At 43.1% G+C, this 16,902-nt stretch overlaps 1 protein-coding gene across 10 annotated transcripts in view; it reads right to left on the reverse strand.

Moving 5' to 3' along the window:
* cadpsa (Ca2+-dependent activator protein for secretion a) overlaps positions 1-16,902 on the reverse strand; it is a 513,784-nt gene that overhangs the window by 304,927 nt on the left and 191,955 nt on the right. For all 10 annotated transcript variants that reach the window (XM_080183112.1, XM_080183098.1, XM_080183090.1 and 7 more), the window contains exon 6: positions 12,866-12,987. In XM_080183112.1, the coding sequence (XP_080039238.1) occupies positions 12,866-12,987 (122 nt within the window). The remainder of the gene's footprint in view (positions 1-12,865; positions 12,988-16,902) is intronic.

Consider the following 16,902-nt stretch of genomic DNA (forward strand, 5'->3'; position numbering starts at 1 on the left):
CTGCAAGTTTTATGCTGTAAGTTCCAATCCCATCCCAAGTTCTCAGTACAATTTGAGCCTGCTGTCAGCTGGGAAGGTGGGAACTATGCGCTGGTACAGCAGTTGCTAAAGACACTGCACCATATATTTAAAAGGCATTCATCTACTGCAAATTTAAAGGGATACAGGCTGAAATTTTAAAAGTGAAGATTTAGAGAAGGAAGAGCAGTATAATTTACAGATACCAAACTGAAGCATATGCTGCTGGAGGTGTGATAAAAGGAGAGTTGCTCTCTTCAGTACTCCAGTGCTTTACCCCATCAATGATGTCTAGGAGAAGATGATATCCAACTCATAGAATCATAGAACTCCTACAGTACAGGAGGATGCCATTCGGCCTTTCAAGTCTGCACCAACCACAATCCCAGCCAGGTCCTATCCCCATAACCCCATGCATTTACCCCTGACACTAAGGGACACTAAGGTGGCTAATCCACCTAACCCACCCATGGAATGTGGGAGGAAACCAGAGTACCCGGGGGAAACCTTTGCAGACACGGGGAGAAAGTGCAAACTCCACACAGACAGTGACCGAGGCCGGAATTGAACCTGAGTCCCTGGCGCTGTGAGGAAGTAATGTTAACCACTGTGCCACCAATGTTTACAACACTCGGAGATAGAAATTCATAAAATCAGCTACCCAAATTCTGTGCAACATTTCCTGTGCCAAGCAGCTGGGCAAAGTGTTAATGTCACCAAGTGTTCCCCTGACGTTGTTGCACATTAACTGGGACCATACACAAAACAACTGCTTTGTTCCTTCTTTTCTTTACATGTTTTAACAGAGGACAATGTCCAGCAGCAAATACCATTGGAAATCTCATCAAACTAGGTGTTCCCTGAAGAAGTTATTCAAATTCAAAAACATGATCTCAACCCATTTTCTGATAGATACAGACAGACAATTGGAAGTTATGATTTATTTTCTTGAGATTTCCAAAATTTTCACACTGATACTGCTGGAAGAGTTATATCCCTCGACTTGATTGCCATGCTTAACTTTCAGGAAGGAACTGCAGAAATCATTGTAGATCAATGGGGAATGGATGGAGTTAGGTTCATCACCCTTTTTCTGTTATTCTCTTTCTCCCCATAATAACTATATGTACATATATGTTCAGAAAAACAATGGTGCAGCATTACCATGCTCGGCAACATTTGTTCTGTACCGATTATCTCTTTAATGGTAAATCTGTAGAGTAAGGGTCACATAACCTGAGGACCCTATCAGTGAGCAGGATGCAGGATCACCCTGGTAAGCGTGGGCTTCTGTACTCTCAGTCATCTCAACAGCTGATTGCAGCCATGAGGCTGCAAGACTCTGTATACTTTTAACCTGTAAATAAACAAGTTGTGTTTTCCCCAACTGGTGAATGAACATCTTTACATTTAGCAACAAAGATGAAAAGGAAGATTGTCAGACTGTGAGTGTGTTATATTGATGCTGAGTAAAGTTGAAAATAGAAAAGAGTACTAACCAAGATGCCCCTCTTGGAACAGGTAGATCCATTTGACATCTCTGCAGAGAACTGGACCCAATACATAGGTCACTTTGGGTATTAGTTCCAAGTGATTGAGGCGAAGAACAAGGCAATTCTCCCACGTCCATGTGGAACCCAAATTTATAATCTAATTCACAGTCTCACAGCCCCAATGTGCTTAACTCCAAATCACTTGTTGCGCTCACGGAATTGGTGAAGTCACATTTCCAGCCTAAGCCACCACTCATACTCCAGAGACTGAAGTTTAATTCAATGCGGTGAGGCCCAGGCAAAACGATAATATTACTAAACTGAAACAGATATCGGAGTATAGTGATTTTGGAGCCACCTTGAATAATGTGTTATGAGACAGGTTAGTCTGCAGGATGAATAATGAGGCGATTCAATGGAAATTACTTGCAAAGGTCCATATTAATTTTAAGTGAGTGATGGGGATAGCACAGGCAGTGGAAAGTGTTAACAAAGGTACACCAGAGATTCAGAGTGTGCAAAATGTCACTGTTCACCAGTTAGGGCAGGAAACTAAAAAGCAATGGTGCAAAAACTGAAGAGGTAGCCATGAGGCAGGAAATAATTTCAGCTACAAACAAGGCAAGGCTATCAATCAAAGCTTGAAGCGGAATGTTACCGATATGTAGGTAACCATTCCCCTCAATCCTGCAAGAATAAGTAGGCTGACTTTTTTTTGTCATTGGAGAAGCCACTTAAGGCACTGGTGCAGATCCAAGTCAAGTCTATATTGAGTAGCCGATTAAACAATCTGTCACTAGTATGCAATGTGGAAGAGTCTACCACCAACGACTTAAATATTCACTCTGCTTAATATAAAAGCGGGCAAGATAGCCCCCATTACTGTCATGCTTTGGGTAAATGGGAAGCCTCTTGAGATGAAAGTTGATATGGGACATCAGCTACTACGATAGGTAAGCATTCATATTGGTACTTGAGAGGAGTTCAGCAATTGAATTTGAAGAGTATTGTGACCAGGTTAACAACTTATACTGAAGAAGCAATAAATTAGTGGGCACTGCAATGGTATCTGTAAGCTGCGAACAATAGTCTGCCCAACTCCCAGTGATTATAGCGACAGGTGAAGGACAAAGCCTTCTCAGCCACAATTGGCTGAAGAAAATGAAGTTAAATTGGATTGAGATTTTCCAAGTACAGAAAGGAGGACTGTTCGAATTGATGAAGAGAGCATCTTCAAGGATGAATTAGGCAAAATAAAAGGCCGGCAAGTGAAGTTCTATGTGGACCCAGAGCCGGCCTTTCAATTTTTTAGAATGAAGCCAATATCATATGCTTAATGGGAAATTACAGTGATAGACTCTCATTAAAGCAGAATATTAAAGATTGCAACGTAAAATGTATTATTTTCTGCAGTACTTTTATATTGGACACAGTACCCTACAAGGTCCAGTTCTGATTGTGGAAAAGTCCATTATCCGTGTCTGTGCAAAACTGATCGTCACGGCGGCAGTCAATTTGTGGTACAGTGGTTAGCACTGCTGCCTCACAGCACCAGAGACCTGGGGTTGATTCCCGGCTTGGGTTACCATCTGTGCAGAGTCTGCATGTTCTCCCCATGTCTGTGTGGGTTTCCTTGGGTGCTCCGGTTTTGTCCCACACTCTAAAAGAGATGGTTAGGTGCATTAGCCATGCTAAATTCTCCCTCAGCTTACCCGAACACGTGCTGTCGTGTGGCGACTAGGGGATTTTCACAGTAACTTCATGGCAGTGTTAATGCAAGCTTACTTGTGACAATAAGAAATTAAAAACTTTAAAACTTTATTCCATTTCCAGTGACATTTGCAATTGAATCTGGACTTTTGAATCCTGTCAGGGTTTCCCTCGTGAACGTTCAGGCAGCTGTTATCATGGCCTTGGGCTTTAGTGTACAACAAGCTCTCTTGTCAGGCTCCAACATGCTGGTAGATTGGATTGCCAAAGATATTACATAAAGTTTCACAACCTCCCCGCTTCTCACAGATCTGATTTCATACAAATCAATGGACAGGCTCAAGGACAACTGAATGAGGAAGGAACAGAATGAAGCTGTTGCCTTGGAGAAATGCCACAGCCAATAAATCTCCTCCTTTAAGCCCCTTCTTAAAACCTACCACTTTAACAAAACCTTTAGTTACCTATCCTAACATTTCACGCAGTGGCACAGTCAATTATTGTCCAATTATACACTTGTGAAGTGACTTTAAATATTTTTATGGATAGAAGACACTGTTTACACACGAGTTATTTTTGTCGCCCCATTTGCAAGCAATGGGGAAGTAGTGACTGCTGAGTTTAAAGACTAATAAAACTCAAAGATAATATTCACTGAAAACGTGAAGAGATATAATTCAACAGATTCATTCTGGATATTATCACAGGATATCAGTATGCAACATAATTGATCGCTAGGCACATCTGCATTGCACGGTACACTCAACCCACAAAAAGTGATGACTTTATCAATGACAAAGTTCCATGAAATGTGTTTAGTCCTGAATTGCCTGCAGTAATGAGGGACTAAGGTGCCAATGACCCTCAAGCGCTCTGCAGCAGAGGACACTTCCTACTTTTGCCACTTCAAAGACTCAATCCATAATGTAATGATGCCTGAAAGTGCTATGTTACCCAAAGTTCAAGCTATGTCCTTGCATGTTATGAATAATCGGAATAACTTTTCTGATTTGGAAGCAAGTAAATATAAGTGAAGACAATCACAGGTTAAAACAGCATGAGTCTGGCAAGACCCATTAAGAAATTTCATGAAATTACAGGCTCTGGGGAGTTTCAAACCCTTTCCAGCTCACACAGAAAAACAAATCCTAGAGACTAAAATCATGGTTTATGTGAACTATCAGGCAGGCCACTTTCACAGTGTGAAACTGTTACACTTTTGAAATGAGTCCTCACAAACAGAAAATAAAAGCTCAGATGACAATAAAAGGGGTATTTACCTCACATCATAGAGTATTTGTAGCACAGACTTGGGACTATTGGCCCATTCAATCAATGCAGTAATTCTATTCCACCCAAGCCATCTTCCACTTTACTTCATCCCAGCAATAGATCTTTCTACTCCTTTCTCTTTCATGTATTATTCTAACCTTAAATCTGAGATAGATTAATTTTTGTTAAGCAAAGGTATTGCGGATATGGGCCAAAGGCAGGATTATGGAGTTAGACCACAGGTCAGCCATGATCTTACTGAATGGTGGAACAGACTCAAGGGGCTGGAAGGCCTACTCCTATTCCTATGTTCCTATTTTGGCATTCTTTCTGATGCATCCACATTATTTGTCTCCACTCCTCCATGTAGCAGCAAGTTTCACATTTTAAGCACTGTTTCAATACCAATGATTTAAAATACCGAGGAAATCCGCAGTGGTTCAGTAAAATGGTAAATCGGTCTCAAAACATTGAGGGGAAAAAAATTTGACAAGGTCCAAAAGTCGGCACAGGGCTCAGGATCTGTGATTGCAATGGAGGCAGCACGTAAACGTTGTGATGACTGCTAATTAATAGCAGTAGCAAGCAGCCCAGCATGAAGTACATTGCTGAGCGGCTGCACCAACTAAAGTGAACCTGCACTATTTAAAGCCAGCCTGCATCTGCTGGAAGTGGCTGGGGAAGATCTACTCAACAGGAGTCAGAGTGAAAATGGCACAACAGGGCTGAGTGTGTGTTGCAAGCTTCACTGATGCAGCACTTGGAGGCCTTGTTGCAGGAGGCGGAGAGGGAAAAAGTCTCACAGGAAGGCCCCTTCAGACAGACACTGAAAAGGCAGTGGGGCAGAGAGCCATCACTGCTAATGCAAACAGTCTAGCTCTGATAATCTGAGTGCAGTGCAAGTAGTTTAATGCCTTCATGAGAGGTCAAGGCCAGTGAATGCATCTTCAAATGTTATATCCTTATAAATAAAGCACCAGTCTCTCATGCTGTTCCATTCACTCACCCTCAGCATTCTCGATCTAACACGTCTAATATCTAACATTCATTGCCTCAGTTCATTATAGTACACTTAACACTGCTGTAAGCCTCATGCCCATATCTCTTAACTTACACACACTCTAGCTATTCAACGATGATAGCCCAAACACATTCCACTCATTGAAATGTTTTCCTCTCTCTTGTGGCACTCACAGCTACATCCGGCCAGCAGGGGTCAGTCATAGAAACATATCAAATAGGAACAGAAGTAGGCCATTCAGTCCTTTGAACCTGCTTCGCCATTCATTATGGTCATGGCTGACCATCCAACGCAACAGCCTGATCCCGCCTGTCCCCGATATTCTTTGATCCCCTTAATCTCAAGAGCTAAATCTAACTGCTTCTTGAAAACAAAGCAAGTATGACTGCTTGTCCTCAGTTCCAGACAGAAGATAGTGTTAGCTATCAGTGAAGTGACCATGACTAAGTCAGTGGTGTGGCTGCAACAGGGCCCAAGCCATTTGCTCACCATACAAGCTTGATGATGGAATAGAGCCCAAAGACACCCTGAGGGATAATTGCTAGCCTGATCAAATTATTTCACGCTCTATTTCATGCAAGCTCATGGACGGGCCTGAGGTCATTACTTCCAGCCCTGAAAAGTGACCAGTCTCCTCAGATAATCCTGGAAAAACAAAATATGCCAAAAAATACGAGGAGCAGGTGAAGCTAGCTGTTTTACGCTGTTACTATGCAGTAGCTACGTGGTTAGTATTTGTCACTAACTGGATGCTGCCATCAAGCCAAAAATGTGTAACGTGGTACATGAATTTTAGTGCCAATGTGATGTTGGTATGTAGATAATTTGTCCCAAAGACTGGCGGTGGATCATATCAAACGTAACAGGCAAGGTACAGACCGTACCCAACCAAACTGTGCTCGTAAAATGAAAGTGTCCGACATTAGATGTGATTCTGAAATTGGACAACATTTGCCAAATAATCCTCAGAGTGCTAAGAATTACACTGATAACCAAGATTGCCAGTCAGGCTTGCAATGTGACTCATTTATATGTATTGGAAGCTACATAAATTAATGCACAGGACCCTGTTCTTTGCAGACAGAAAGAACATGTACACACAACAGGTGGGATTTTATGGCCTCGCTCATCCCGAAACTGTAAAATCCTGTTAATGGACTTTTCCATGGTCAGCCCCCCATCCGCTCTGATTTCCAAGGCAGGCGGAATCATAAAATTCTAGCCATTGTGTCTGTATTGGCTATACAATATAGGTGACAACTTTCATTGGTTCATTCCTTAGGACATCTTTACACCAGAGTCAAGCTGCCTGACTTAAATTTCAAACCTTGCTTGGCAGTTAACTGCCAGTCACTATCAACTAGTGCATTCTCCATGGCAATGTCTCTACCAATCAGTCCACTTGCCAACCAATCAGTATTCTCTACGTACACATATAAATTTGCATTTATATTCTTACGAAATGTCCTGATGGGAGCAAAATCAAAAGATTTGACGAAAAAAATCTATTTTCTCAGCAATACTAAAGCCACGTGTGCATAGTTTATGGTACCCTGCAGCTTAGGTAAGCCGAGTATCTTGGCAAAATCAGGTGCATGTTCTACCTGCTTCTCCCTAGCCAGAGAACACCACATACTCCCCTCTTCTGCCTTAAAGAGCATCAGCCACCCCATTCCACGCATTACAGAGCGGAGGATGACAAATAGAGAGACATGAGAGATGTCCACCTGCTCCAACATGGAGGATCTGAACACATCGAAAGCCATGATCACATGACTCATGCATATGGAGATCAGGAAATCAAACAGGGTTTTGCTTGGGCCTAAGTCGGCTTACACCGGCTGATCCTTTTGTCCAGCATAAAGTGAATGCATTGGGAAATCACTGTAATCATTATAAATCACTTGGAAATGAGAATAGGTGAAAATTCCATTCTTTAAATTGAGACTCAATTATGTATAGAACTTGCCTGGATGCAGTTGTGCTACTTGACATACAATTGCCACCTTCAGGACAGCATTGCTGGTATTGGTTGGGATCACTGTCTCTGTGAACCTTGATATTTCTGGCTTCTTCCAAGCAACTACAGGTATGTTTTCAACATCAGTCAATACTCTGATGCTTTCCTCACCAGGGCAGACAGTCTCATTACTTTTCCCACAGGAAAGCAACAGAGGTTTGAAAGGCATGGCAGTTCATTGATTTTGCAGTTTCCCCACAGTGTTGGAGGAAACTGTATAGCCGCCTAGATCTCTACGTGCAATGCCATGGTGCTAGTAGACTCTGACTCCCATATTCAGGTGGTCACTGATCCTGAAGGGTAAAGATCACTGCCTGGGCAGGTTTCATGATTTTGCAGTTATTAGCAGAAGTGTTCTTACTGGCTCCAAAACACTCACATGGACGATTGTCAGCCCATGAATTAGCCCAAATCAACCCTGGTCAAATTGCCTCCAGGTTCTCAATTGGTGTTTGAACCTCACCAATTAAGCACGAGGCCCAATTTCCAACCAACTTCAGGGCTTTGACTTCTCAGCATTGTCAATAAGCACCAAAATAGGCTGGATTTGCTTTCATTGTCTCTATAGGATCAGGGCAGGACCTCTATCTGCTGCTCCAACTCTAGCATGACCCTGATCAGGAAACAGAAGTATGTCAATGACCATCGGCAAGTTCTGGTCCATGCTGCAGCTGCATCGGCAGGGACACAAAGACCTTAAGGGAGCCACATATCCCCAAAGATTACATCGATTCTTTTCCTGCAGAGTTTAGTGAAGATAAGCCAGCAGGACAATTGAAGGCAGCAGGTGAGAGCTCAAACAAGTTCTCAGCATTTCTGACACTGGTGATCATTCCTGCTGACATGGTGGGGCTGCTCACAAGGGATGTCTTGGGTGTGCAATGGATGCTGCACAAAATGGGTACCTTGGGTGTGTAGCGGGTGCTGCTCACAGAGGGTGCCTGGGGTGCATAATGGGTGCTGCTCATGTAGATATGGATTCAGGCAGCTGCCGCTGAGGACTTTGTCTGAGGGTTTAAATTGGCACGATGCCAACCAACCTGATGATCAGATGGGACACAGATCCAGGGCCTTCTGAAATGGCAATGTTGGAGGTGACTTGGATGAGGCTGGGAAATGGCAAACGAGGGTGTGGAGGGGGAGGAAATGGACCAGAAATCCTACTCTGCACATACCTCCGCCAGCCACCAGCGAGAAAAATACTGAGGTCAGACCCTTTAGCTCTGCTACTTAGAATATCATCCTGCCTGATTCATAAAATTGCAGAATAATGCAGCACAAGAGGAGTCAACATTTCGCCCATTGTGCCTGTGTCAGTTCCTGAGTGGAACTCTTGGTGATGGGAAAGCTGAGGAAAATCCCCACCAGACACTGGAAAAGAAAATATACTTTATTGGGATATGATAAATAAGAATCCAAGCAGTCTAACACCTGCATACTGATTAATTCATAGATTTATTTGATCATTTCCTTATAGGCTACTCTGATTTCTGATATTTAAAGTAGATTGACTTAATCTAGTCTCTTTTTCATCTGCCCTGCACACGCTCTTTTAAAAACTATCTAGATTACAGTTATATTTAACAAGGTGGTAGTTCTATAAATGCAAATTATTTGTCAAGGTTAAGGTTTGAAATCTATGATAGTGTTATTAGCAGTTCATATGCCCAAGAGGCATTCTTTTGTCTGTCATTTCAACAAATGCATGAATTATATATTAAATGGATGAATGCCTTCAATAAATGAGCAAATATATGTATATTATACATAAGTCTGCTAAGATTGCTGACAGTAATATGTAGGCTTCTAACTAAACTGTCACGCAACCTGGCCTGAATAAAGATGGGATTCAAATGCATTAAATATGAGCAATACACAATTATTGCCTCTTCTGTGGAGCGAGCTTAACCACCACACATATCCAGGAATACAACATTTCTTTAGTTACACTCTTCTGAAAGAAGGCGATCACAGGACATTGTCCATTGGAAATATATGCTGATGATTTTGGTTTTCATTTTCAACAAGATCCTTCTGCTAGAATGTCAAACAGAAAACAAAGAGGGTAAGAGTGGGTTGCATCTGAGAGTACAGCCTTGAGCGCTGATAACTGTTCTTTGGGCATATTGTACAAAAATAAAAGTGGAACTATTAATAATAAGGTTGTTCCATTAACACTGGAAGTGACTCACCCTGCCTTCCAATGTGTTGGCAAAGAAACAACCTTTGTTAATATTTTCTGAACATTGCAAGTCTGCTGATGCCTTTGTTTGGAAATGTAATGCAGTGATTAGTAGCATGCTGCTTTTAACATGGACAAAAACCGATAGCTGCAATGACAAAAATATGATCAAATTAACCTCTGGAAATTTTCTAATGGGCAATTCAGTGTGCAGTTGAAAGCTCACACTGTTTAATGCAACTTAATCCACCCACTTTGCACTTGAATGTTGTGATAACTCGATGACTATGAAAACATTCCTAATGCACACTTGCACTGTTAGTCCCTATTACTCAGCCATCAAACAAAATCAGGCAATCAGCAGCAATGATGCTGCAAACATTAATATCCTTCTGAAAGTAAGTGTCATTAGACATCAAGGCCACAATATATCTATGCTGTTATCTGTCATTGGAACAAACATGGTTAGCAAACAGGAAATAATAAACATGGAATAGACACTGTACTATGATTATAAAAGAGCAGCTAACAAGACGTGAAGTGTTTGCCTGCAATCTGATCTCAATGAGTAGATGACGTTGCTTAATTCCTGACATTTGATTAGTCCAGTTCATACTGATGTCAAGTATGATGTGGCGACAGGAACGAGCCATTGGTAGGAGCAATACAGTAATGTAAAGTGTATTGTTTGAACTAAATGTCTGGTCCCACCTATTGCTCTATACATTTCACCTTGCTGTGAGGTAAGGGAGCTTATGACTTGAACCATATTTTGCCTCATCCAATTCATTTGATCTGCCTATGAAGATTGAAAAATACACATATCCTATTCAGATTTGTAAGGAAGTATGTTCTTGTGATCCCTGGTTATGCTAATCTAAAGGTAGATACAGGGCTGTGTCAGTCAAACATCATGAAACAAAGATGCTCAGATATCTTATGGGAATCACTGATGCCATTGAACTTTGCAGCTAGCAGATTCAAATTCATAAAAATAATTAACCTCCATGAATGGAGGTTTATACAAAGTATAAAAGGGCAGTTGTCTTAGAATACAATGAGCTTCCCAGTGAACTTAAGGTTAACTAATCTTTCTCTGGGCAGCTAAATGTGCCCTGATGGATAGTCTCAGCTGATTGCAGAGCTGGTATTTCTGCCTGGTGTCACCTCCAATAAGCCCACACCGTGTTGGCCTCAAAAGGGAAGAAAGCATACCTGGCACCTTAATGGACACTGAGTAGCCCAATCAGAGTCACTTCCAACCATTGCCACTTCACAAGTGTATCACAATTGTATCCCAATCTGATCAGCAGGTTGGTGGCATCATGCCAACTTAAACTCTAAAGATCAACGTCCTAAGTGGCAGCTGCCTGAATCCATATCCACTGTGAGCAGCACCCACCGCACACCCGAGGCACCCGCTGTGAGCAGCACCCACCGCATACCCGAGGCACCCGCTGTGAGCAGCACCCACCGCACACCCGAGGCACCCGCTGTGAGCAGCACCCACCGCACACCCGAGGCACCCACTGTGAGCAGCACCTACCGCACACCCGAGGCACCCACTGTGAGCAGCACCTACCGCACACCCGAGGCACCCACTGTGAGCAGCACCCACCGCACACCCGAGGCACCCACTGTGAGCAGCACCCACCGCACAACTGCGGCACCCACTGTGAGCAGCACCCACTACACACCTTTACCAGTCCTGCCCAACACTACCTTTGGTATCGCTGACAACTCAGAGTAGCACTGTGGCAGGTTGGCTGCAAATGCTGCTCTTAGCTCAAAGGCATGAGTGAAGTGATGGTGGACTTCTTCATGCGACTGCATCTGGTGGTGATTCAGATCAGCCTAATTTCCTGCTAGTATGACACGTAATTTTGAGGGAGAATGTGATTCAGTGATTCGCATATTTATTAAGTATTTATGGAATGGTAATCTATGCAAACAGGGTTCCGTGCATGGATCAGTGGGAAAGTCAACTCACCATTAGCCTGCCATGAAAGTGCTGAGGGAGAAATTCTGACTTGCTTTTCCGCTGATGGAATTCAGACGTTTGGATCGATGAATATTCTGCACGTGCCTACCTTTGGCGGGAGTGGAAAATTCTGCCTTAGGAGACTTACTAAGGCACAACATTTTGGGGCAGAATGGGAGACTCATCTCGACCAGTGAAGGAACAATGTTCTGACAAGGAAACACCCAGAGGCAGAGAATTCAGGTTGACCATGGCCTCTCCCTCTGAGACCAAGGTTTCACCAAAGGTCTTCAATTGCACTTCAACTCCAGTGGGACAAGAGAAATGTGTGACTTCAAAGAATAGACAACAGCAAATACATCTTTCTAAATCTCCAGAATTGTCTGGAGGAGACTAAAAATGGATTCCAGGCTCGAGTCGTTCCCCAGTCTTCATCCCAGAGGAAAATAAATGTGACAAAGAGCGCCTGAACTTCTTATACCCAAGTGTAAGTTACCATTTGTAATCGCAATCTTTTCTCGAGTATGTTTGTGCATCCAAGAGTGCGCAAGTGGGTCTGATTGGATATTTGTTCATATATTGAATAATAAAAAATTATCTTCCTTTTAAAAACAAAATTACGAGAAAACCTGTCATTTATCTGTTCTTGTCAATTCTGACATGTAGGGTTAAAAAACTTCTTTCTCTTTCAAAAAAAAACACACCATCTTCAGTCAGTTGCGAGGTGGAAAAAGGGGAACCATCCTTATCATTCTTCCACAACAAAAACAGAAAAATGCTGGAAAATCTCAGCAGATCTGGCAGCATCAGTGGAGAGAGAGTAGAGCCAATGTTTCGAGTCTAGATGACCCTTTGTCAGAGCTCCAGCTTGTCAAATGACTTCTGGAAGTTCATATAAATAACATCCACAGATAACATCTCCTCTCCACTTATATTAGTCTTCACAAATGAAGGAACAGTAATTGCACACATGTTTTGTATAATGTGTACTGCAGATTCACAGGATTGACAGAAATCCTTAATCTTTCAGAGAGTGCCCATATGTTTGTGAATTTTGCAATCCTGAAGCATTAAATCCCAGTCTGGAGAAGGCATATAATACTTAGCTGGCAAAAAAGGACAGGCTTAATACACAGCAGATGCAAAACAAAATTGCAAAGCCACTCACGTTGGTTTAGAAGCTTCAGCCTGATCAGTTTGCAGTTTCTCTCCTCCCTCCACTTCCATTGTACAGTACACAATGCGATTTGGTGCTAAAGACTTGAGACCCTGCACTTCCATGATCACTACCTAGAAAACAAAATCATTTAACACCACAACTTCAATCTTTCAAATCATTTCCCATTTTCATTTTGATGAAATTATTTGTAAGCGTTCAAGTGAGATATATCAATGGTGAGGATGTATCTACAATCTTCGGACAGAGTGTTGTGCACTCGCAGATCAAGTTCAAGCGAATCTGCAACATGTCTTACACACAACCTCATAAGGACATCATTCGTTGCATCAAAATGACTATCATTTCCTATGCTGCCCAGCCTTTTAATCTCTTGAGACTACAGTTAAGCCAATTTAGGGGCTGCTTCACAGGCTCACACTTGTAGAAACATGTTTTAATAGCGATCCATTAGAGTCAGAAAGGACATTCTTTCATCCCAGTTTGAATGACGTTACCTCACATGTCAAGAGACGTCTCCCAAACTCAATTTCACTTTCACTGAACAATTGCAGCAAAATTTCCATCATGCCAGTCTTCAGCTTATTTCTTTCCTTGTTTCCAGTCATTTATTTTAATGCAACATCTTGTAAAGCAACAGCGTTTGTGGCGGGGCCCAAATACAACTGCTTCAGTCTTCCCACTATCTAGCTATAGGAGATTTCTGTCCATCAAGTAGTAGGTGTTGGCCAAGCAGTGTGACAAATCAGACAGTGGAGGGGTCAACAGCGGTGATGAGGTAGAGCTGTATGTTTTCAGCGTACATCTGGAAACTGATATTTTTATAGATGGTGTTGTTAAGGGGCAGCATATAGATGAGAAATAAGACAAGTTCAATGGTCAATGATATATTCTTGGGGAACGCCATTCTTGAGGTGTCCGTGTGGGGCAGGAAGAGAAACCATTCCAGATAATTCTTTCACTGCAACTGGATAGATAAGAATGGAATCAGCTAAATGCAGTCCTACTCATTGATAAGCTGCAGAGCTGGGCTGAGAGGTGGCAAATGGAGTTTAATGCCGAAAAGTGTGAGGTGATTCACTTTAGTAAGAGTAACAGGAGTACAGAATATAGGGCTAATGGAAGGACTCTTGGTAGTGTCGACGAGCAGAGAGATCTCGGTGTACATGTGCGTAGATCCCTGAAAGTTGGCACCCAGGTTGATAAGGTTGATAAGAAGGCGTATAGTGTGTTAGCTTTTATTGGTAGAGGGATTGAATTTCGTAGCCGTGTGGTCATGTTGCAACTGTACAAAACTCTGGTGTGGCCGCACTTGAGAGTATTGCGTACAGTTCTGGTCGCCGCATTATAAGAAAGATGTGGAGGCATTGGAAAGGGTGCAGAGGAGGTTTACCGGGATGTTGCCTGGTATGGTGGGAAGGTCATATGAGGAAAGGCAGAGGGACTTGAAGTTATTTTTGTTGGAGAGAAGAAGGTTACGAGGTGACCTAATTGAGGCATATAAGATGATCAGAGGGTTAGATAGGGTGGACAGTGAGAGCCTTTTTCCTCGGATGGTGATGGCTAACACGAGGGGACATAGCTCTAAATTAAGGGGCGGTAATTATCGGACGGATGTCAGAGGTAGGTTCTTTACTCAGAGGGTAGTAGGGGCGTGAAATGCCCTGCCTGTAGCAGTTGTGGACTCGCCAACTTTAAGGGCGTTCAGATGGTCAGTGGATAGGCATATGGATAACATTGGAATAGTTTAGGTTAGAAGGTCATTAGATTGCTTCCATTGGTTGTCACAACATCGAGGGCCGAAGGGCCTGTACTGCGCTGTAATGTTCTATGTTCTACTCAGCTAGAGGATGGAACACAGGCACTGGAGGAGGATGTGGTCAACCTTGTTAAAGGCTATAGACAGGTTGAAAGGAATAAGGATTCATGGTTTACCATGATCATCATCGCATAGGATATAATTTATGACTTTAACTGGGATTGTTTCAATACTGTCACAGGTACAATTTATTGGAATTCTATGAGGATGTGACTAGTGCGGTAGACAGAGGGGAAACGGTGGATGTAGTGTTTCTCGATTTTCAAAAGGCATTTGATAAGGTGCCGCACAGAAGGTTGCTTCAGAAGGTTAGGGGGCATGGAGTTGGGGGTAAGGTGTTAGCGTGGGTAGAGGATTGGTTGTCTAATAGGAGGCAGAGAGTTGGTATCAATGGGTGCTATTCTGATTGGCGGTTGGTAACTAGTGGAGTGCCGCAGGGATCGGTGCTGGGGCCTCAGCTATTTACCATTTATATAGATGATCTAGAGGAGGGGGCTGAGTGTAGGGTGACGAAATTTGCTGATGACACAAAGATGAGTGGAAAAGCAAATTGTGCGGAGGGTGTGGAAAGTCTGCAGAGGGATCTAGATAGGCTGAGCGAGTGGGCGAGGACCTGGCAGATGGAGTATAATGTTAGCAAGTGTGAGGTTATCCAGTTTGGCAGGAATAATAGCAGGAGGGATTACTATTTAAAGGGTGAAAAAGCTGCAGCATGCTACGGTGCAGAGGGACCTGGGGGTCCTTGTGCATGAGTTGCAAAAACCCAGTCTGCAGGTGCAGCAGGTGATCAAGAAGGCGAATGGGATGCTGGCCTTTATAGCGAGGGGGATAGAATATAAAAGCAGGGAGGTCTTGCTGCAACTGTATAGGGCATTGGTGAGGCCGCAGTTGGAGTACTGTGTGCAGTTTTGGTTGCCGCACTTGCACAAGGATATTTTGGCCTTGGAGGGAGTGCAGAGGAGGTTCACTAGGCTGATACTGGAGATGAGGGGGTTAGACTATGAAGAGAGACTAAATAGACTGGGTCTGTACTCGTTGGAGTTTAGAAGGATGAGGGGGGATCTTATAGAGACGTATAAGGTAATGAAAGGGATGGATAGGGTAGAGGTAGAGAGAAAGGACAGCAGGACTAGAGGGCACAGCCTCAAGATGGGGGGGGGGGGGGGGCGCAGTTTAGAACGGAGTTGAGGAGGAACTTCTTCACTCAAAGGATGGTGAATCTCTGGAATTCTCTGCCTGTTGAAGTGGTGGAAGCTACCTCGCTAAATATATTTAAGACACAGGTAGATAGGTTTTTGGTAAACAAGGGAATTAAGGGTTATGGGGAGAAAACGGGAAAGCGGAACTGAGCCACTTCAGATCAGCCATGATCTCATTGAATGGCGGGGCAGGCTCAAAGGGCTAGATGGCCTACTCCTGCTTCTACTTCTTAAGTTATGTACAGTCGAGCGATTCAAACATGTGCTGGAAAAATAAGGACTCTGGAGAGAAAAGAGAGATTGATTTGGTCAGTAATTTGCAAGGACAGAAGGGTCAAAGTGAGATTTTGAGGAGAGGGAGAATACTAACAGACTTGAGAGGGGGTCTATGCCTGAATATAGTGGACAATTAACAATAATCAACACACAAGGGATTCTGGGAGGAAAATGGGGCACACAGCAGTTTAATGGTCGTATGGTCGAGGAAGCAATGGCCGGTCTCATGCACAAGATCAGCCTGAAGGGGACATGAGGTAAGATAGGAGAGAAATTAGATATAAATTCCGGGTATGGAAGTGGGCGGCAATAGGGAAGGGACAGAAATGGCAGAAGTAGCTGAAAGGCAGATCTCGAACTTTCTCATAATGAAATCCCATGTGGCCCTCGCACACATTGGGGCAAAGAGTGGAGGGTGTAGAGGAGAGAAATTTAAGGCAAGTTGTGCTGGTGAAGGGAAGCTGAAATTTATCATCATAGCCCAGGGTAATTCTGAAATAGTGAGTCATTTTAGGAACGGAAGGTCCTAGGTTCCGCTTCACAAGTTACTGTTCTTAGCCAGTCAGGGAGAAACTAAACAATGCACCTCTGAAGTTTGGCTCCCAGCAAAGGAAAGCATTTCATCCGAGGAGAAGTTGGGGATGTAGGCAAATTACTTACAATGTTACTCACAGAGTCAGGGGCCTGAAATATATCAATTGTCAAATCAGTTTGTCTTAGGTGGACCTCATTTT

This window comes from Carcharhinus amblyrhynchos, chromosome 3 (genome assembly GCF_965287045.1).
Source record: "Carcharhinus amblyrhynchos chromosome 3, sCarAmb.v2.hapA, whole genome shotgun sequence".
Classification (NCBI taxonomy): domain Eukaryota; kingdom Metazoa; phylum Chordata; class Chondrichthyes; order Carcharhiniformes; family Carcharhinidae; genus Carcharhinus; species Carcharhinus amblyrhynchos.